The 22,928-nt window shown below is 42.7% G+C and overlaps 2 protein-coding genes across 10 annotated transcripts in view; one reads left to right on the forward strand and one right to left on the reverse strand.

Annotated features, from left to right (window-relative positions):
- Positions 1-8,251, forward strand: part of ANKFY1 (ankyrin repeat and FYVE domain containing 1) — a 58,007-nt gene extending 49,756 nt beyond the window's left edge. For 3 of the 4 annotated variants that reach the window (XM_077836998.1, XM_077837000.1, XM_077836999.1), the window contains exons 24-25: positions 193-283; positions 3,359-8,251. In XM_077836998.1, coding sequence (XP_077693124.1) covers positions 193-283; positions 3,359-3,491 — 224 coding nt within the window. In that variant the 3' untranslated portion in view covers positions 3,492-8,251. Of the gene's footprint in view, positions 1-192; positions 284-3,358 lie in introns of those variants that run through there. The other variant, XR_013348306.1, reaches the window with a different exon arrangement.
- Positions 2,200-22,785, reverse strand: CYB5D2 (cytochrome b5 domain containing 2). Of its 6 annotated transcripts, XR_013348307.1 has the most exons (6): positions 22,320-22,631; positions 21,847-21,987; positions 20,227-20,410; positions 12,236-12,347; positions 11,982-12,115; positions 2,200-2,790 (listed from the first exon to the last, which is right to left on the reverse strand). XR_013348307.1 is itself a non-coding variant. In XM_077837001.1 (5 exons), the coding sequence occupies exons 1-5, from the start codon at positions 22,573-22,575 to the stop codon at positions 2,750-2,752; spliced, it is 756 nt and encodes a 251-aa protein (XP_077693127.1). In that variant the 5' UTR covers positions 22,576-22,628; the 3' UTR covers positions 2,200-2,749. The 6 variants fall into 6 exon arrangements, 5 of the variants coding, with proteins under 5 accessions (XP_077693127.1, XP_077693128.1, XP_077693129.1 ...); XM_077837001.1 differs by lacking the exon at positions 12,236-12,347 and having other exon boundaries at positions 22,320-22,628; XM_077837002.1 differs by lacking the exons at positions 2,200-2,790; positions 12,236-12,347; positions 22,320-22,631 and adding an exon at positions 22,643-22,785 and having other exon boundaries at positions 10,785-12,115.
- Positions 22,786-22,928: the final 143 nt, after the last annotated feature.

Raw genomic sequence — 22,928 nt, forward strand, 5'->3', positions numbered from 1 at the left:
AATACAGTTTCATTAAGGTTGGTGGGCAGTTGTTCAGCTGTTTGAGTCTGTGATGGCAGCGATCTAACCTCTGAAAGCAGGGGCAAGGTGACCATTCTAAATGTAGTCATAAAAATGTTTGAGCTATGAAGGGGGAGAGACTTGTTTCAAGAGACATACAGGTACTTTAAGGATTTCTTGCCTTCCTTACAGATATGCTGTCAAAAGAACCTCCCTGGTGTGATGGCTCCAACTGCTATGAATGCACTGCCAAGTTTGGAGTCACAACAAGGAAGCATCATTGGTAACTAAATGTATTAAACATATTACTACAGAAGTAGCGCCGCTCCTCCTCCCCCCCCCCCAAAAAAAAAAAGAAAACCCCCAAAAACCAAAAAAAAAACAAACCCCAGCTAATTTTCAGAATATAACTGGCTTAGTTTAAGCAATCTTGGAAGAAGCATAATCTTCTGTAGTGCTATAAAATACATGTGGATAAATGAGTACTTGATCCCTCTGAATTAAAGCCCTCTTCCATCTCCTACTTCAATTGCTAGGTAGAAGAGGGCTTTTTCAGAGCCCCATGGCCTGGCTGAAACAGCTCTCAGGTTGTTAGCTGACGGCCAAGGATGTTTGGTGAGGTGCCAGCTATGCCCGTTTATACCATCCGTGACTTTAACCGCTAGGACGCACTGTCCCTTCGCGGCGGGCAGCCCGGGCTAGGCTGACGGATGCCCCAAGGTCCTAACCACCCGTGACTTTAACTGCTAGAGCTCAGAGCTCCTTCGCAGCGGGCAGTCAATACTGACTGACAGGTGCCCCAATGGCAGCACTAAGAGCCTCTCCACACCCGTGACTTTAACTGCTAGAGCTCACAGCTCCTTCGCAGCGGGCAGCCAGGATTGACTGACAGGTGCCCCAAGAGTTTGCCCCGTGGAGGCGGCACAACTCAACGCTAGGCTCTTAGTACTCTCACCTAATGGCCAGGCTTTAGAGCCAAAACGGCTGAGGTTCTTTAATTGTGTTGGCTGCTTTACAGTAAACCAGAGAAAACAAGTCAGGCTTATGCATAAATGGTTACCAAAATTTATTAAGCTAGATTCTAATCATGTGGTTACAAAATTGCTAGTGCCTACTTATTTAAATGTAGAGATGTTACACACACAAACAAGTTACAAAACTGAAGCCACAATCCCAAAGAAAGAAAACAAAGTATAGAGCTCTATTTCAAAATATGTGTACACTAAAGATAGGAGATCAGGTGTGGGTGCTTCTTACCCTCCTTGCATCTCTCGATTCCAGCGGTGCCAAGCCAGGATCGGTCACTCAATTCCGCGGAAAGACGAATAAGGGACAAGGCGTAGGGACCCTCTTAGCTGCAGAAGCCTTGGGAGGCTGTCACTTATCTGACCAGCAGATAGATAGTGAAAAGCACTCAAAAATCATGGTGCTGTAGGTCCCCTACTTATACCTCTGTACTCCTTTATTCTCTTTCTCCTTTCTTATGCCAAATTGAGGCTGGTCTGTCTGGGTGACGCCAGCTTTCGCAAGAGTAGTTTACACTTGCAAGGGAGAGAAACAATAAGTGTTGACTACTGGACATTTCTTTTATCAGGGTAAATATTTTCCCAACTAGGATGTTGGTGTGTGTGCATCACGCTAGTTAGTAGGGGCTAAAAGCCATGTCTGTCACAGGGCCTCTGCCTGCTGTGAGCTTAATCGTTGTATCTGCCCCCAGAGGCACACCTGTGCTTTCACAGCTTCAAAGGCTGTGCTGGAATATATGTTAAGTGCCCTGTTCCGGCTTCCTCCTGTGTTTCCAGCAATGCTGGTCTGAGGGGGGGCTGGCTGTCTGGCTACACAGGTGCAGGTTACCATCTGAATGACTAGCTGCTGGGCAGTAAGCTGCCTGGAGTTGCATGTAAGGAAGGAGGTTGCCTGTCAAGGGAACTCCTTTTTCATTGGGGCAAGAAGCCACTTGCTGTGTTTGTTGGAGAGGGAAATCTGCTGTAAGATGTGTAGTTGTAGCCATGGTGGTCCCAGGATATGAGACCAGGTAGGTGAGGAATATCTTTTACTGGAACAACTTCTTGTCCCTCACCAACAGAGGTTGGGCCAATAAAAGATATTACCTCACCCACACTGCCTTGGGAACCTGCTGTCAGTTACAGCAGGGCTCACAAGCTGTACCAAAGAAGGAAAACCATAGGGACTCTGAAAGCAGTCTGACAGTTTATTGGATTGTGGTCCCGTACACATTTTTGTAGAACCTCAGTTACGAACTTACCCATCAACCACACACCGCATTTGGAACCGGAAGTATACAATCAGGCAGCAGCAGAGACGAGTGGGGAGGGGGGAAAGCAAATACAGTACAGTACTCTATGTAAACTCTAAAGAACAAAGGGAAAGCAGCATTTTTCTTGTAAACTGAACAAAACGTTTATGGTTCTTTCAAGAGCTACAAACATTTCAGTTACAACCTCCTTTCTCAAGATGTTTGTAACTGAGGTTCGACTGTGTGAAAAGTGCTTGAAATGCAGGTGTTTCTAGCAGGAGTCCACCACGGTTTCTTTGACCTATGTGGCCATAGATGCTTTTTCTGAACTAATCTGCAAAGCTGATGTAGGCTGCTCTTGGCTAATATTTTTCATTGGGTTCAAAGTGAGAGCTTCTATGTCCACGCTCATCAGGGAAGCTGTAGTAGAAACCTAGTCGTAATCCAGGCTTGCATAGGTTGGCTGCTATTAGGCCTTTCAGTAGGGACTGATCAGTCATACAGCCAAGATGCATGTGAGGGACAAACGTCACCTAGATGGGGAAATGAAAAGTTGGTGTTAACAGCTGTAGCTCTCTCGGTGGGACTAGCAGAACGGTTTCCAGTGTTTAAGGATCAATATCCGTGATCTCAGGAATTAGGAACAGACTCCAAAAATGGGAGGACTTCCTCACTCACTTAGTATTAACTCTCCTCCGATTAGGCTGGAATGTTTCTCTAAGATAGAACTGATTCTAGTTCGTGTTTCATACAGAAAATGCAATTGGATTCTAGAACAGTATTGGTATGGGAAGACCTGGAGCTATTAACTCTGCTCATGTAATAAGTGTTTTTAGCAGGAGGATGGCTCCACAATCCACCCATGGTTGGTAAATAACTATAGTGGAAGCAGTTTTCTGCCACCAGACACTGGGGTTGCTTTTTTTAATAAAAACTGCCACTTACTATGAAGGATGACTCTTCTTTTTGTAACCTCTCAAACACTAAAACATTGACTCTTCACTCTCACTAGGGTGTCTGAGCATACAACATGGTCTTCATTGTTTGATGTTGAGATTATAAACAACTAACTTTCTCATGCTTTTCTCCCTTCCCCCGCAGCCGGCACTGTGGACGTCTGCTCTGCCATAGATGCTCAACAAAGGAGATTCCCATCATAAAATTTGACTTAAACAAGCCTGTTCGAGTTTGCAACATCTGCTTTGATGTCTTGACTCTGGGAGGAGTCTCCTAGTATGTTGTGGGATTAGGGGGATTCTCGGTCAGTGCTCTTCAGACAGCAGCTCTGCTAGCAAGCCCTGTACACAGGAAAGGGGGGGGCCTATACATGCCTTCCTTTGGCAATAGACTGAACTAATTAAGGACCATGTTATGATATATTCCAGTATAAATGATTTTGTATGACTATAAATGTGTTGGGCTGTGATAGACTTCACTGGTAAATGAATTGGAGCGGATCATCTAAAATTGTGATAAACCTGAATTGAGTTAGACCCTCCTAGTTGCCACAGGCATGGACATTAAAATTGCATCAGCCTGCTGTCCAGTGCTGATCAAAATAACACAGGTCTGTGCTTGCCCTGATGTATTGCATTGAGTGACTCTAAAGTCTTGCCATTTTAGGCTATTAAGAAATGGCACTAAGCTTCAGGGGTAAATAGTAACTTTTTGCATTGTCTTCAAAGATAGGTGTTCCCTTTCTCCATAGAAGGCTCTTTTTATAAAACTGGACTGTGCTATGACAGCCGTGACCCATTTTGAGTTAAATCTTTAAACAGGGTTTAAAGGGGCATAGCTGAAGAATCGTGGCCTTACAAGAGAGAGCTTTACAATATCTCTGATTATAAAGGACTCAGAATTGCAGTTGCGCATATTGATACCTCCTTAGTAAATGTCTCATTAGCGCCAGCATGCTCAAGAGGAAATGCAGGATCCTTTTAATTGGCAGACCTTCTTCATGGCTGCTAGAACTGATTAAGTCCACTTTTTTGTTGTACTATTTGCATCAGTGGTCTTTCTGGCTTCAAAACAATTCTTGTGTAATTTAAGTGCTCCAAGAACAGATCTAAGCTTACACTAATTGAAGACACACTAAAGGAGAACAGATTGGGTCGCTGTACTTGCTGCAGAGGAATAGTGCTGGGGCTGCATTGTGAATCCTACAAGAGACGCTGGTTACTATTAGCATTTTTTCTTGGCTCTAAAGACTATGGTTAATCAGGGCACGAGGGAACCAGCCACTCCACTGATACAAAGCGTGGTGCTTCTGCACTTCTCGACTGTCAGAACAGGACTCCAAATCCAGCAGAATGGCCAGTTACTGGCAGTATTTGGAGGTTCACTATCAAATGGTAGGCGGTTGGGGTTGCAGGGAGTTCTGACTGCACTGTGAAACAGCCTGACCTTGGCACACTTTAACTGCAGTGGGTTTTTTCTGGCCTGGCTGCGGTCCCCTCTTAAATAGGTTGAACCTATGAAACAATGACACAGGTCCCCCCCCATCCTCCTCTGCCCCCAAAGTAGCCCATAAATCACTTAGCTGCTAGTAAGCACTTACTTACTCTGGTGAACTGACTGTTGTATGATAGGCAAAGATGTCAGTCAGTTTAATTTGTACTTAATTAAAATGTCTTGCCTTGTTAGTTGTTTTTTAAGCCCTGGGAGATAAATGTAGATCAGACTAAATGCAGCATTCTCATCTCTGCTCCACAAACAAATCAGTTGTGTATATATTTTTTGTGTTCATTAACCACTACTTTTACGTGATACAGTGTGTGCAACAGGGGTGCAGATATTCATAACTTCAGTTTCCCTGTCTTCTGGACTAGTGACATGTCCAGTACCTATTGCCTATATATGTAAAATGAGCTGATAAACCAGAGTGCTACTTTTTTATATTTGTTATTTATAGGATATTTGCTTTGCTAGGCAAAATCCGGGCTTGTGCATTAAAACAAAGACCTGACACCCATCTAGTACATTTTAGATGGAATCTTAGTTCACTGATCAGTCTTCCAACATATGGGGCAAAAACTGGAACCCTGAACTTAGTAACACTAGAGTGAAATAATGGACCAACTTAATTTTCATTCTTTATCAGTGCAAATCATGTTGGTTGTAATGTCAGTAGCCCTGTTCTTTCAAGAAATGACAAGTACTAGCACTTTCTTAGAAGGTGGTATTCTTCTCTAATGTAAAGAGCATGTACCTTCAGCATAACTAACTTTTTGAACATCAACTTGGAGCAGACTTGTTCTGAGACACTTGAGAGGGATGGCATGAATGAGTCTCCAAAAGCACTTAGTTTAAACTATCATGTTTTGTAATTATCAAGAAATCCTGGACAATCTAAGAATAATCATGTATCACTTCTGATCATGTTTTAAAATGTCAGTCAGTCCATCATGGGTTTGCATAAGTTAAATTCCCATTTACTGTGGTAAAATTGCAAATGGATAAAAGAAATGATTGTCTTGTTAGTTTAACTGGTTGACTAACCACATCCAGTGATGAAGTGTAACTTTTCACGTTTGCTTGCTGTCTTTCCCACTTAAAACCTGTCCAGAGGAGGAAAGATGCAGCACTAGAGGATAGGAGTGGTTATTCCAGAGTCATTTGCATAGTGATTCATAAATGGACTTTGTTAGAAAGCTGACAAGACTTGATCTGTCTAGTGCTTTACAGCAATTAGTCTCAAGGATTAGAATATTTGACTTGTAGAATTGAGTTTTGGCCCTGTACCATTATCAACAGGCTTTTTTTAATCCACTAAGGCAGATTTGACTTCCAGTTTTACTTCACTTTGGGAAGGCCTCTGAGAAGTGCTTGGCAGTCTTTAGAGTAGATCCAGAGCAGGTTCAGTTTCTTATACTAGCCTATGCTACTGTGTTGCAAACTCACTTTCAAGGGGTGGAATAGAAATTAATGGTGGCTTTAAAAATGCAACAATCCTAAATCCACTGATAAATCCTACCTAGCACTTTTAAATTACACCAGCATTCGTTCTGAAACTGTCCTCTCTTCCTCATTGGAATTTAAAGGTAGGTATGAGTATTAATAGCCCTTACATGTACAACCTGAAATATGCATCTGAGAGCAAATTCAAAGTAACTACATTCTCAACGGAAATTTGACAAATTTAAAGTGCCTTTGCTGTGAGTTTTCTTGGCAACTAGCTTAGAAATTATTAAACAAATTTATAAACATTGTTCTCTGTCAGATTAACTCCCCACAAAAACAGTTGAGCAAAAGCCAGCCCAAACTACCTAGTATCCCCCCCATCTTTTACCTCATAAGTAAAACCCTGTTTACAATCTTTTTTTTGAAGGGGGTGTTTACCACACCTCAGCTTCAATTCCTGGGAACCCGATCTACCTGGTGTGCATTTTTTTCCTCACAGCTCTTCGTGTTAGGGTTGGTAGTAATACTCTGAAAGGGCACAAATCAAGTTAAAGCTCCTGAAGATCTCTGGTGGTAGTCAGTACATTTCTAACTTGGCAAACAAATAATGCACTTCTTCCTTTATGTGGTATATTTATGACTGTGACCAAAAAAACCCTGCCACCCCTGCTGTTTTTTGGATACTCACAACTTAAAAAATGTTAAATCAGTCTGCTTGCAGATGTCAAGGGTTTGGTGAGCATGAGATTGAGCTCCCTTCTTGGCCCTACATGCAATTTTTTGTTAGGTTAGAGTTTCAGGCACTTATGGCTGAATGGGGAAAATTTGTGGTGCCTGTTCTGTAGTGAAGAGGAATTCAGTCTCCAGCATGGTCAATCCAGCCCCTCATCCAAGCACAAAACTCATTCTAATTTAAAATTAGCAATCGAAGTAAAAGTCTGGGGGGTGGGGAATAACCTGTTTCACTCTAGTAAATGAGAATGTGTTTTGAAATTACTGGTGTTAAAGGTACTAACAAAGCATTACTAATTAACTTGCTACAAGTTTACAGATGCCTTAAAGACTTCCTGTATGGAGACCAGTGGCTTCTACAACTTCCTTGTCACGTAGCATATATAAGATCCGCAGTATAACAAATGAACATAGGGAGTTTTTTTGTAGACCAAGTGTAGTTTATATTTTGATGAATTTCCCCTCTTAACAACAATTTGCTGCAGACCTGGATATTGCAACAAATTTACTGTTGCGTGTCTTACTGAGGTGTAAAAGTAAAATCATTCGAAGTTTACTGGTGGTCAAACTATACTGTGAAACTTTTTGCTGTTTCTGAAATAAAGTCTTAGAACAATGGCATTTTCTGTTCAGTCCATTCTAAAAATGTATCTTTGCAATATTCCTACTCTAATGAATCCTTGTAGTAAACTGAGGATAACTAGATAAAATACATCCAGGGCTATAAACCTGGATACAAAAATACATCCTCTATTGCATCAGTAATGACAAAGTGTAGTAAGAGAAGTCTTATACCCTAAGTTAGTTTCCAAGCAAGAAGGAAAATGTTTATTACCAGTAAACCCTGGGAGAAAGATTTAATTATTTCCACTTACCTTCTGTTTTGTAAATGATTATCTTAACCAAATAGTGATTATTCCAGACATCATGTATTGTAAAATTCTTGTATAATTGCTTAACTAGCATTATTTTGGCAGACTGACTCTGCTGTACTCCTAACTGATATCAAATTATGCACTCATCAAACCCCTTTCAATAGGCTTGGCTGCAGTCATTCCTGTGTAGTTCTTATTTCCTGTACTGCCCAGGTCTGGACCTTCAATCAGTGTTTTTCCCAAACCAATTTTTAACTTCAGATGCATTAAATGTAGTAGAGTTGGAAGTTAATTGAAAGGAAATAAGCAAAACCATGAGTGCAAAGTCCTGTTACACTTAGCAGATGCCACTTTTAAGTGTCGTCTAATCTGTGCAGCTTTACTTCAAAAAGGGAAGCTCCGGAGTACCTGTAAAACCAGCCAAAAGCATTTTGCTAGGATTATTTGTGATGCATATGTTTTAACAATAAATATTTGCTAAAAATCACTAATTGAGATGTTATGAACTTCATTGAAGAACTATACCTTGTTACCATTGATCCATCTGATTATGGAAGTAATTCCCTGAACTATATGGTACCCTGCAGAATAATATAATATATAGAGTGTATCTAAGTGCTCCTTGCTTTATCATCCTGATGAATTCCCATTATCCTTCCTGGAATGTTAACCAAGCCCTCAGCTGTAGAATGCTACAGCCTCCACGGAAGTAACCTGTTAAGCTAACTTTGTTTGCTGTAGTCCAAGCATCAGGCTAGATAATTCAGATGGGTAGAACACTGCAAATACTAAACCTTCCTTGTTGTAAATAGTATGTGCATAACTGAAGTGAAAGTGCTATTCTTAATACCTCCCTCTTCCTCTCCCCACCCCCGAGAGTGGAGGATATTCAATGACTACTAACCACCTTCATCTAGTGAATTCTTGCTCACTGTTGGTGTTCTGCCACTTTACAGTAGCTGAGCATTGGTTCCCAAGAGTATAATGTTACTCCTTTCACCTCCAATATGAACACTCTGTCTTGAATGGCTATCTGATTTTTGGTATGTATCATTAGGGTTGCCAACTTTCTAACTGACACCTTTGCCCTACCCCACTCACTCCATCCCCTCCCTCTGTTGCTCACTCTCCCCCACCTGTGCTCACTTTCACCAGGCTGGGGGAGGGTCCCTTTTAGACTGTTGTCTGGTTGAAAACCAGATGTCTGATTCATGATGCAATTTCTAAGCTAGCTATTATGGATTTCATAGTGCACTCAGCAGCCTACAACCTACACTCAGATGAAATGTCTGTCTCTCTAATTAAAATCTGTGGGTTTTTTGTTTTTAATTGATCAACTCAGCCTTAGGCCACAGTTTTCCCCTGAAGAACTATTGCACAAGTACTTGAAAGGATCTTACTGCTTCCTTTCTTTATACAATTCCTTTTCTTTTGTGGCACTTAATTAACTGGTTATTAATCTCACTCCTGTCCTCAGTTGTCACTAGGATATAATACTAAAGCTCTTAAGGAATCTGATTATTTCTGCTCTCTAAAAGCAGGAAGGGCTGTACAGCTGAGGACTCCTACAGTAATGTGTAGGTTTCAAGGTTTAGTCAGGTGTTCACCATTAGGGATTTACTGTCTGCCTTGTTCATTTTGTTGAACAGATCTGTCCTCTAGCTGTACCTTTTTGGAAGCCTGCTTCCAAACTATCTCCAGTCCTGTTTCTTGTTAGTTGCCCCTGGGGGTGGGGCAAAGATTAACACAGTTCTACTGGGGTGTAAGAAGTGGCTTTCTGCTGCAAACCAACTCTCCCCCCCTGCTTTTTTTTTTTTTGGGTAATGATATAATGAAATGCCATAGGCTTCCTAGCATGCAATTATACTGCACTGAGTTAATAACCTAGTCCCCATTGGGACCTGCTGCTATCAGTCAACCCAGGGAGAGGCTTGCAGGTTTATTTCACCCCATCAGCTTGAGCTGCTTAACTTCTGCAAAACATTTCCTTGAGACTGAAATGAAAATCTCAGTATAACAGTCTGCCATTAGACACCTCAGTACAGCTACCATGAAAAAGGCAAGCAATGTAAGTAACTCACTGTTACGGTATGTAATGTTTTGGATAGCCTGTCTGTATTTCAGTTGTCCACTATATACAGTTCACATTCTGTGGGTCATGGGAGAAAATGAATTACCCTTATCTGGACATTACAATCTAAAGTTACCTTCAGTCCCCCAACATCTGAAGTGTCCTTTGTTTGAAATGTGCACCAGAAATCTTGTATCACAAATGGCAGAAAATGCAGAATGTGGAAATTCCTTTTGAAGCATTTTGTTTTCATTTTGCGTTACTGTCCTAGGCCAAGTAAAGAGGATTATCCTGCTTCAAGGGGACAATGGCAATCTTTTTTTTTCCAATGGTAGACTGCCATTTTCAGGGAGACTGCATCATAGTACTCATCACTACAAGGACCATGACTGTCTATTGTCATTTGCTGTTTAGTGAAGATTTTGCAAAGCTTGTTCTACTGAAGTCTAATTTGGGCACATCATAAATTTAAAAATCTAGGGCTACATTCAGCACCATAAGATGTTTCAGAGCCATATCCTAAGAGTTTTGCCCCTGTATCAGATAAACAAGGTAGTTTCAGCTACTTGTTTCCAGTCCAGCAGACTGAAGGTGTAGTAACTTCAGTTTCCTAATAGAAGCTTTGGTAGGTGGCAAGAAGCTTATTGGAAGCTTCAAGTCTAGGAGACAGAAGTACCATAAAACTTAGAGGCAACACAACTAGAAAAACAACCTTTAATAAATTTATAAACCACAACCATATTTGTTGCTGTACACCATTTAAAAAAAGCCAGCCTATAGTGAACCTGGTACGCTAGCTCTAAATTGGGGGGGGGGGGGGGGTACATAGCATGTTCCTTAAGTGAGTTCTTGAATACTGCTTTGCTGTCTTCTGCTCAGTCAGCAGTGACGTGCACTAGTTAACTATTTTGTGGTGGAGGGGAAAGAACTGGGCAAGGGAGACAGGAAGTTTTCTTCTTTTGTAAAACAGTTTAATGCACTAATTTGTACAGAGTAGCCCTGCACAGAATAACAGTAGTAATTTGCATTAGTATTTAGGCAACACACAACACTATTGGATTTTGCAAATTAGAACACTACATGGGTTGGGTCTTTTCAAAGACCTGATTTCTGCCCTAAAGACTTTACAATCTAATTAGAGACAATGCAACATGTAGAGGTAGTAAATGAGAGTAAGGGAGGAGGAGGAAAGATGGATTATAGTAGTAAAATCAGTTACCTACCTGTGGATCACTTTCATGGCTCAGTTAGAACAGGTGACTCATGGCTTGTAAGTATTATGGAAATAGCAAGTTATAAGAAGCATTTGGAGGGAGAGGATAGAGAAGGTCTGGGTATACCTTAATGTTTCCTATACCCAAAGGATGGTGGAAACACTAATTGAAGAAACACTGATAACACATCACCTAGTGTCCTGGGTTCATTTGACAAGCGTAGCTTTTGGATAGTTTAAATCATACAGGCTAGTAGATGTTTAATAGCATGACTACAGAAGTAACTGAAGCCTTTATAGTGCTAAGTCATTTCTCAGCAAGTTGGTGGTGGTATGTGAAGATTAGTGAGTATTAGCACAACTCTGGTGTAAGAGCAGCCCTGTTGTGATGGGACAGAAGAGGTGGGCTGGTTTGTCTGCTTGTCAGTGACAATGGGTCTGCAGCGTAGTGGTGTGCTAGCTCAGAACTCTCCACACACGAGCTACTACACCCACCAGCACCCTTCCCTACATACGTCTACTTCTTGATTGCAGAAGAAAAATTTTCCTTGACAAAAGTACCAATGCACCACCAACAAGCTACAGAAACAGCTATCAGCAAAGATGATTTTCTGCTTTAACATTTTCCTTACCATACTCCCTCTCTCACATTTCCATTGCTTATACTGGCATTTTTGCATGGTGTTTATATATACTGAAGTATAATTTATACAAACTGATTCCTGTTTAAGTATCCCCAGTCTTAGATACCAGAGAATCCACCGTGAAGCTCAAAACATGCATTTTTTTATTGTACCTAATCAACTATTTCATTTTAGGACAATAAATGCATATCTAGTCCAACGTGGCTATTCCCTTAATCTTTTAACACACACCACTCAGCTAGTGTATAGCATCCCTTGTATTCTTGCAAGTTAGGATTGTCCAAGTCACCTCTGTCACTGTGCTCAGAATCCAATTGTCCAGAGGGAGGTCCAGTAGTTCTTACACACACACACTGACTGTCCCTGGAACCAGGCTTGTACAGCTTCCTGGGGACTCCAATCCAGTCTCTGTTCACTCCCCCACTAGGGACAGAAGAATATGATCAAATACAAGCTAACAGCTTAAATCAACCTATATTATTTCCCACCCTCAGCTGAGTGGGAGACCCTTCTGAAGGAGGGGTGGGGGGCAATTACACATACAGTGAAACCTGGGCTAAGCGTTTCCAGAAGCCAGCAACCTTATTATCCAGCATCCACAAGCTTTCTGGTAACTTTTGTTGGACCTCCTGAGCAACAAGTTGTTGGCTGGACCCTGTAAAGTAAGTTTCACTCTGGGTACTCTCACCCAGCGAAGAGCAAATGACTAACATTCATCCTTTATTTCTTAAAATCCCCCCAAACACCACAAGAATAGCCATACTGGGTCAGACCAAAGGTCCATCCAGCCCAGTATCCTGTCTCCTGACAGTGGCCAATGCCAGGTGCCCCAGAGGGAGTGAACTTAACAAGTAATGATCTAGTGATCTCTCTCCTGCCATCCATCTCTACCCTCTGACAAACAGAGGCTAGGGATACCATTCCTTACCTATCCTGGCTAATAGCCATTAATGGACTTAACCTCCATGAATTTATCCAGTTCTCTTTTAAACCCATTATAGTCCTAGCCTTCACAATCTCCTCCTGCAAGACGTTCCACAGGTTGAGTGAAGAACTTCCTTTTAGTTGTTTTAAACCAGTTACCCATTAATTTCATTTGGTGGCCCCTAGTTATATTATGGGAACGAGTACATAACTTTTCCTTATTCATTTTCGCCACACCACTTAAGATTTTATATACTTCTATCATTTCATAAAACAGCAGACACCCTCCCCACCTTTCATATTCTTGTGGATAAACTCCCTTGCAATAAAACAATGCCTTTTATTATGTATACCATGGACTCCTGTAGGACTAGTGCTGAAGTTACTAAAGAAAAGGTCAACTTAATATACTATTGCCTCTTCTCAGGCCTGGTACTGCAAGATGCATAGTTCCTTAACAGCTGTGTTTTTTTAAACAGGAGCTGAATGCAGTGTACACCATCAGTACTGTGTCTAAACATTACCCACAGGAAAATGCTATGGGCCTCAATTCAACAGCACACTGGTATATAGAGAATCCTAGAAATGTAGGATGGGGAAAGGACCTCAATAGGTCATCTAGTTCAGGCCCCAGCACTAATATGGGACTGAAGCCTACTCTACACTCCAGAGCTAGGTCAACATAAGGCAGCTTACATCTACCTAACTGTCTACACTACAATGGTGCTCCTGCTACTGTAAGTCACCCAGAACATCAACATGACTCCACTTCTGAAAAAGTTCTATGACTTAGGCCAATGGAATTAGGGCAACAGGGTCCATGTTACTTCCATTGCTTGTTAGCTGTCAGTCCCTAGGTAGGGCTCCGGCTGTCAGTGCCCCACAATGCCCCACTTCAGTCAGTGGAAGCACTCCTGGTGGGGATGCACACAGCTGACAGAAGCAGCACAGTGTGCACGAGCCATGGTTTTAATTACTGTAGTAGCTGTACGTCAACTTAAGTTGACTTAATTTTTAGTGTAGACAGGCCTGAAGTATTAGACAAACACTCATCCGGGATGATCTAGATAACATGTTCTTAAAAGACAGGTTTCAGAGTAACAGCCGTGTTAGTCTGTATTCGCAAAAAGGAAAGGAGTACTTGTGGCACCTTAGAGACTAACCAATTTATTTGAGCATGAGCTTTCGTGAGCTACAGCTCACTTCATCAGATGCATACCGTGGAAACTGCAGCAGACTTTATACATACACAGAGAATATGAAACATTCATGGGAGGAGGTATTGTTTCATATTCTCTGTGTATATATAAAGTCTGCTGCAGTTTCCACGGTATGCATCTGATGAAGTGAGCTGTAGCTCACGAAAGCTCATGCTCAAATAAATTGGTTAGTCTCTAAGGTGCCACAAGTACTCCTTTTCTTTTTATGTTCTTAAAAATCTCCAGTGGGACTGAGATTACATAACATCCCTAGGTAATATGTTCCAATTCTTAACTACCCTTACAGTTAGGAAGTTTTCCCTAATGTCTACGTTAAATCTCCCTTGCTGCAATTTAAGCCTATTACTTCTTGTTTTCCTTGACTACCGAGGACAGGACAATTATCCTCCTCTTGTTAAAAACTTTTACATACTTGAAGACTTATGTCCCCCTCAGTCTTCTCTCCTCCAGGCTAAACAAACCCCTTCTTTTCAATATTTCCTCATATAGACCTCTAATAATTTTTGTTGCTCTCCACAGAACTTTCTCCAATTTGTCCATTTTTTCTGAACTGGACTTAGTACTCCAGTTGAGGCCATATCAGTGTGGAGTGAAGCAGAAGAATTACTTCTTATGTCTTGCTAAAGACACTGCTGCTAATACATCCCAGAATTATAGTTTTTTTTTCCCCCCCAACCCTGTTACATTGTTGATTTATATTTAGTTTAATCTACTGTAACCACCAGACTCTTTTCTGCAATACTCTTTCCTAGGCAGTCATTTCCCATTTTGTATTTGTGCAATTGATAATTATGTGGAGTACTTTGCATTTGTCCTTACTGAATTTCATCCTATTTAATTCAGACGTTTCTCCAGTTTGTCGAGATGATTTTGAATGCTAATCCTATTTTCTGAAGTGCTTGCAACTCCTCCTAGCTTAACTTTTAAGCATACAACCTATTCTACTGAAGTCTCAAACTACTCCATGCATGGATGAGACACGATGGTATAGGGAGGAAGGGTTTAGATTTAATAGAAACTGAGGGAAATGTTGGGAAAGGGAGAGCTGATACAAGAAGAATAGGCTCCACCTAAACCAAAAGGGAACCAGATTGCTGGCACTTAATTAAAAAGGTTGTAAAACAGTTTTTAAACTAAGGGCTGGGAGAAAGCCAAGAGGTGTGGAGGAGGCACATGGTTCAGACAGAGACATCCCTTAGGGGAGGTTCTAGAATGGAGATTCTCTGTGTCCTAGGAAGGAGGAGAGGATGGAAGATGATAAAATATGGGTAGGATCTGATGAGAAATAGTCATATTAAAGAGAACCCCGTTCAATATCATCATGTAATGGCAGACAGCTAAAAAGTGACAAGTTTTTAAAGTGCATATATACAAATGGTAGAAGTCTAAATACCAAGATGGGTGAACTAGAGTACCTCCTATTAAATGAGGATATTGATCTAATAGGCATCACAGAAACTTGGTGGAATGAGGATAATCCACGGGACACAGTAATACCAAGGTACAAAATACATCAGAAGGACAGAACAGGTTGTGCTGGTGGGGGAGTGGTACTATATGTGAAAGAAAGCGTAGAATCACATGAAGTAATCTTAAATGAACCGAACTGTACCACAGAATCTCTATGGATAGTAATTCCATGCTCTAATAATAAGAATATAGCAGTAGAGCTATATTACTGACCACCTGACCAGGATGGTGATAGTGACTGTGAAATGCTCAGGGAGATGAGGGAGGCTATAAATTTAAAAAAAAAAAAATCAACTATCCCATATTGCCTGCATACATGTCATCTCAGGACAGGATGCAGATAAAGTTTCTTGACACCTTAAATGACTGCTTCTTGGAGCAGCTAGTCCTGGAGCCCACAAGAGAGGCAATTCTTGATTAAGTCTTTAGTGGAGCACAGGATCTGATCCAAGAGGTGAATATAGCTGGACTATAATATAATTAAATTTAACATCCCTGTGGCAGGGAAAACACCACAGCAACTCAACACTAGCATTTATTTTCAGAAAGGGGGACTACACAAAAATGAGGAAGTTAGTGAAACAGAAATTAAAAGGTAAAGTGCCAAAAGTGAAATCCCTACAAGTTGAATGGAAACTTTAAAGACACCATAGTAGAGGCTCAACTTCAATAAATACCCCAAATTAAAAAACATAGTAAGAGAACCAAAGAAGTGCCACCGTGGCTAAACATCAGAGTAAAAAAAGCAGTGAGGCAAAAAGGCATCCTTTAAAAAGTGGAAATTAAATCCTAGTGAGGAAAATAGGAAGGAGCATAAACTCTGGCAAATGAAGTGTAAAAATATAATTAGGAAGGCCAAAAAAGAATTTGAAGAACAGCTAGCCAAAGACTCAAAAAGTAATAGCAGGGTTTTTTTAAAAAAATACAGCAGAAGCAGGAAACCTGCTAAACAACCAGTAGGGCCACTGGACCATCAAAATGCTAAAGGAGCACTCAAGGACAATAAGGCCATTGTGGAGAAACTAAATCAATTCTTCGCATCCGTCTTCACAGATGAGGCTGAGAGGAAGATTCCTAAACCTGAGCCATTCTTTTTGGTGACAAATCTGAGGAACTGTCCCAGACTGAAGTGTCATTAGAGGAGTTTTGGAACAAACTGATGAACTAAACAGTAATAAGTCACCAGGACGAGATGGTATTCACCCAAGAGTTCTGAAGGAACCCAAATGTGAAATTGCAGAACTACTAACTAGTCTGTAACTAAAGCTATGTTTAGTCACAGGTATTTTTAGTAAAAGTCACGGACAGATCACGGGCAGTAAACAAAAATTCCCGGCCCGTGACCTATCTATGACTTTTACTAAAAATACCAATGAATAAAAATTGGAGGCAGGAACAGCTTCCCAGGGGCCCAGCGGGTGCTGGGGGACGATGGGCAGCAGCGCATAGCCAGGGCCCCCCCCACTAGTGCTAGGGCAAGGATGGCAGGCCCAGCAGGCTCCCTACCTAGCTCCATGCCTCCCCCCTGCAGCAGCAACAGAGTTTGGGTTTGGGAGGGGCAGAGGGTTGGGGCATGGGACCAGTTGAGGTGGGCTCTGGGCAGTGCTTACCTGAGGGGCTCTCCAGAAGGGGTGACATCCCCCTCGCTCAACTGCTAGGCAGAGACATGGCCAAGCAGCTCTGTGTGCTGCCTCTGCCTGCAGGCACCACCCCAGCAATTCCCATTGGTTCTGGTTCCTGGCCAGTGGGAGCTGTGAAGCCAGCGCTTTGGGCAGAGGCAGCTCACAGCTGAGCGAGGGGGATGTCGCTGCTTCTGAGGAGCCCCCCCCGCCCCAGGTAAGCACCACCAAGAGCCCACCTCACCCTGTCCTGTGCTCCAACCCCCTGCCACACCCAAACTCTGCTGCTGGCTGAGGGGGTGGGCGCTGGGGGCACGAGACTGCCCCAGCGGCGGCTAGCGCGCCTGGCACAGGGGCTGCCTGAGCTTCCCCTGAGCCAGGCACGCCGCCCGCTGCAGAAGTCACGGAAAGGTACAGAACCCGTGATCTCCGTGACAAACTTGTAGCCTTATTTGTAACCTATCATTTAAATCAGCTTCTGTACCGAATGACTGGATGCTAGCTAATGTGATGCCAATTTTTTAAAAGGGCTCCAGAGATGATCCCCAATTACAGGCCGGTAAGCCTCACTTCAGTACTGGGCAAACTGTAAAGAACAAAAGTAAAGAACAAAATTGTCAGACACGTAGATGAACATAATTTGTTGGGGAGGAGATAACAGTTTTTGTAAAGGGAAATCATGCCTCATCAATCTACTAGAATTCTTTGAGGGGGTCAACAAGCATCTGGACAAGGGGGATCCAGTGTACTTAGATTTTCAGAAAGCCTTTGACGAGGTCCTTCAACAAAGGTTGTTAAGCAAAGTAAGCTGTCATGGGATAAGAAGGAAGGTCCTCTCATGAACTGGTAACTGGTTAAAAGATAGGAAACAAAGAGTAGGAAGAAATGGTCCAGTTTTCAGAATGGAGAGAGGTAAATAGTGGTGTCCCCTATGGGTCTGTACTGGGACCAGTCTTAGTGAGGGGTAAATAGTGAGGGGGTAAAATTTGCAGATGATACAAAACTACTCAAGATAGTTAAGTCCCAAGTAGACTGTGAAGAGCTACAGAAGGATCTCACAAAACTGGGTGAATGGGCAACAAAATGGCAGATGACATTCAATGTTGATAAATGCAAAGGAATGCACATTGGAAAACATAATCCCAACTATACATATAAAATGATGGTCTAAATTAGCTGTTACCACTCAAGAAAGATCTTGGAGTTATTGTGGATAGTTCTCTGAAATCATCCACTCAATGTGCAATCAAAAAAGCAGACAGAATGTTGGGAACCATTAAGAAAGGGATAGATAATAAGACAGAAAATATCATATTGCTGCTATATAAATCCATGGTACGCCCACATCTTGAATATTGCATGCAGATGTGGTCACCACATCTCAAAAAAAAAAAAGGTAGATTGGAATTGGAAAAGGTTCAGAAAAGGGGCAACAAAAATGATTAGGGGTATGGAATGGCTTCCATATGAGGACAGATTAATAAGACTGGGACTTTTCAGTGTGGAAAAGAGACGACTAAGGGGGGGAATAGGATAGAGGTCTATAAAAGCATGACTGGTGTGGAGAAAGTAAATTTAAAAGAAAAAGTGTTATTTACTCTCTCATAACACAAAAACTAGGGGTCACCCAATGAAATTAACAGGCAGCAAGTTTAAAACAAAACTAAGTATTTTTTCACACAACACACAGTCAATCTGTGAAACTACTTGCCAGAGGATGTTGCGTAGGCAAAGACTATAACAGGGTTCAAAAAAGAACTAGATAAATTCATGGAGGATAGGTCCATCAATAGCTATGAGCCAGGATGGGCAGGGATGCTGTCCCTAACCTCTGTTTGCCAGAAGCTGGAAATGGGTGACAGGAGATGGATCACTTGATAATTACCCATTCTATTCATTCCATCTCAGGCACCTGGCATTGGCCATTGTCAGAAGACAGGACACTGGGCTAGATGGATCTTTGGTCTGACCTAGTATGGCCATTCTTATGTTCTCATATGCTTAAAGTTAAGCACGTACTTAAATGTGCTGTTGGATCAGGGCCATAGTAGAGTACTGTCACCAACTAAGAATTGGTTTTTTTGTTGTTTTTTTTAATTTAAAAATCAAGTGCTTAAGGGCCATGTGTACATTTCTGTAAATAGAGAAAAATGTGTCTTGCCCTTTGGCTCTGGTATCTGTGGCAGTGTTTGTTTCTCTGCTGATTTTTATTAGAATGCAGTTCATGCTGGTTACATCTGCCAAACTTCAAATGAATTTTATCAGACAGATACTGTCTCCAACATTCACTACATGGGCAGAACTGCTGGGAAACTGCAATCTTTATTTTGTACTAATGCTTCCATCAGATCCTTGCAACTGGTTTCAGTTGTCGGAATTGCTGCTCACGCACAGGTATCAACTCACCTACTCAGACCGCTATCTTTAGGTAAAAAGCCCCAACAGAATAGTAGTTAGTATAAACAGCATTTTACATACTACACAGTAGAATCTTAAGGTTAGCTTCTGTACTTTCTAAGTTTATGGTTTCTGAAGATAGCATTAACATAGCCTGGGAAGTGGTAATACAGAATTCCTACCCATTCTACTAAGCTGAGGCTTGCCAGAGTGAGCAAGTACTTAGAAGGCTCTGACTTCCACAGTGCTGTACGAGGGCCTTGCTGAGCAATACTTGCAACACTCCTGCGTGTTAGATATAATTCACTGACAAAAAAGCTTTGCTACAATTGGGCACCCTTAATTCTGTGTTATCTCAGCCCATCCAGAATGGGAGTTCAGCAAAACTCAAACTTCCTAGAATTAGGAATGGACGAGTTAAGCTATTTCAAGTTTCAAGGAAAGAGGCTCAGCCCACTTCCCCAAGAGGCATAGGGACCCGCTGGTCTCAACTCACATGAACGGAGCAGGGAAAGGGGCTCAGACCCCCCACCTCAAGGAACAGGGGAGGGGAGAATGTAGGGAGGATCCAAGTAACCCCTTGCAGGTTTTAGAGCACTTAGCATCAACCTGCAAACAGAAAGGAGTTCTTAGCTATAGCAGAGTTCTCCCTCTGCTATAGTTTACTTACCTATCTCATCTGTCGGATGGGGATAAGAGGTTAAGTGGCTTACCCAAGGCCACACACTTATACAAAACCATCATCTTTGCTGCCTGGCCAAACCACACCAAAAATGATTTCCGCTGGATCTGTGCCAAAACTGTCTGTGGTACTTAGACCAGCGTAGATAAGATCTCAGATCAGAGATGTGAAGGTGCTTGGCGCTGCAGAGTCCGACCACACCAGCAGGAAGGCAATGTTTACCTTTGTTTGGAACACCAGAATCTGCTGCCACTGGTTGAGCTCCATTCAGAGTTACAGGGAGGGAACTGCTTCTTCTCATCGTTTTGTCCATTGAACTTCAGCACTTCTTTCATGACAGCCTTGGCCTGTTCCAGAGCTTTTGTGGGGGCCCCATTTTTATCATAGAATCTTCCTACCAGTTTGCCTTTTGAGGGAACAAAAAGAGCCACTAAGACCGTAGCATTTTTTTAAAAATGCCTCAAAAAGCTCTAGGAACCCTATCAAAACCAGCATACTGTATTATGTAAGTGCTGCTTTGGGAAATCCCACATATATTGTTTTAGAAATAACATAAAGTGTCCACAACTTAGTCCCTTCTGACCAGGAATCTCAAAACATTTTACAAACATTAACATATAGACATGATGGAGATGATGAATTAAGCCTATTTTACAGATGGAGAAACTGGCACAGATGTTAAATCACACACTGAAGATCAGCAATAGAATCCAAGAGTCTTAACAATCAGTCCTCTTATCTAACCACTAGACAACACTGCTTCCCACATTGTACAGTCTTTTCTCACAATACTGCTCCTGAAATGCCAAATAGATTTCTGTCAGACTATTCTTACGGTTGCAATTTTATCACATTTGTGTAGCAGTAGAAAACAAAATTTACACTCCTCATTTAATTCCCCTCTTGTTGCAATGCTCCCCAAACCCAATTACTTGGCTAATGTACAGAGTAAGATGAATGTACACATAATGGATCCTGGTGTCAATGGGACAAATTTCTGGAACACAGGAAATTTCAGATACTTTGAGAAAATTAGTCACTATGTCCAGTGTGAAAAAAGATGAATTGATCAGAAATAAAAACCAGGTTTACAATTGTTGTGTGTGAAGGTAAGGTTACAGAAGTCAGTCTACATTTTCAGCCAACAGCTCAGGGAAGCTCTAGTTTATCTAAATGAAAAGGTCAATCCTCTTGCCTAATTCCTTTAGTCACAAATACAAGAGTCATGGTTGAGTTCCATCATGTATTCCTGGCTAAGTGTAAACAGGTCCGAGATAAAATATGTTTGCTGTGAGCAAACAGTCTCACTGAACTCAACAGGATTATTCAGATGCATGTTTATAAGACTGGGACTCAAACATACCCATTTTCCTTCAACTCTCTCTCTCCCACCTGTTACAAGCTTCTTAGGAGGAATAATCAGCAAATTTGGTATATTCTTCTAAACTACAAACAGACTTTTGGTACATCACTCTCTTCTACTTTCTGTGGCATGTTACAATTCAGGAATTAAAAGAGTTTGGTGCAGCTTTTAGCTCTCTGTATTCACTACTGATATGGACCACATTACTGTCCTACCTGCTTCAAAGGGAATTTTTTGTTGCTTTGCATGTGGTAGCCCAAACTGTAACTTTGCAATACTAAAAGAATGCTTTCCTTGGAATAACAACACAGCTAGAGAAGCGAGACAATTGGCCGGCCCATTACTGTATGGATGCAAGTGTGTCCCTGCTCATCTGCTACAGTATTACGCGTTGATTATATAAACCAAACAAGGCTTCTGAGGATTAAGCCAGGTATGCTGCTATATTACTTTACTCTGCTATGCTACAGATCACGTACCAACACAAACGTAGTTCTCGCCGTAGAAAGAGAGCCAGTTTTGTATCGTCAACATTTCTGATGGAGATAACCCAGAAACATCATCCACAAGGCCGGTGGGGGTGAAATCTCCCGTCACAAAAGCCCTGGAGGCATCTTTCCCTGTAGGACAGGCATGATGAGCATCCAGCTGGGATAGGCTTCGGCTCGTGGGTGCGCAGACGGACCCCCCCCGAGACTAGCTAAGGATCCGCTCTGTAATCCACAGCGCGCCCCTTGCCCCCCGTTTCAGCCAAAGAGGCCAACAACCTACCTGCCCCCGGCTACGGGATCCATACGGGACTGCGGGGGGTGAGCTGGCTCCAACCCTGCCGCCAGCAGGAGCAGCGGGGCTCTGGCCCTGCCCCACAGGGAGGCGGGGGGGGGGGGACGACGGGGACAAAACCCAGTGGCATGGGGTGCTCTCCCCGGGATCCCGCGCCGACAGGGGATACCTGCGAAGACACTGTAGGCCCCCCCCGGCCCGTAGTGCTTGTGCCCCCGGCGCACGTCGAACACCTGCCCCAGCACCGCCAGGTAGAGGCCGGGGCCGCCCGGCGCGCCCGTGTAACGCGCGAGCTCGGCGGGGCTTAGCAGCCGGCCCCGCCCGGAGAAGAAAGGGAGCGGCCAGGAGCTGGGATCGAGCCCGAGAGCTAGCAGCCAGGCGGCAGCCACGCCCAGCGCGGGAACCACGAGCCCCCCTAGCCCCATCGAAGCCTGCCTTGAAAGGGCTGTAGCCGCCCATAAACAAAATGGCGGGAATGGCAGCTGGCCTCACCCCGTTTCTTCAAGGGTGCGTTCAGCCGCCATTTTGCCCGCGGGCCAGTACTTTTTGCCTTAGCTTTTACGACGCTTGTGTCGCTTTACGGTGGCGCGGCCAAAAAGAACAGCAGCGCGTTGTCGCTGGTTATGTTACGACGACCGCACTCGTCAAATTACGGCAGTGTGGCAACGGCGCCGCCTTCACCCCGAGGACACCCCTCGCTTTACGGTAATTTGGTAAAAACGCCGACGGGGTGGTGGTTTTACGACGCCGACTGTCGCTTGGCGGCTGTGTGACTCCC

Source organism: Eretmochelys imbricata, chromosome 17 (genome assembly GCF_965152235.1).
Source record: "Eretmochelys imbricata isolate rEreImb1 chromosome 17, rEreImb1.hap1, whole genome shotgun sequence".
In the NCBI taxonomy this organism is placed as follows: domain Eukaryota; kingdom Metazoa; phylum Chordata; order Testudines; family Cheloniidae; genus Eretmochelys; species Eretmochelys imbricata.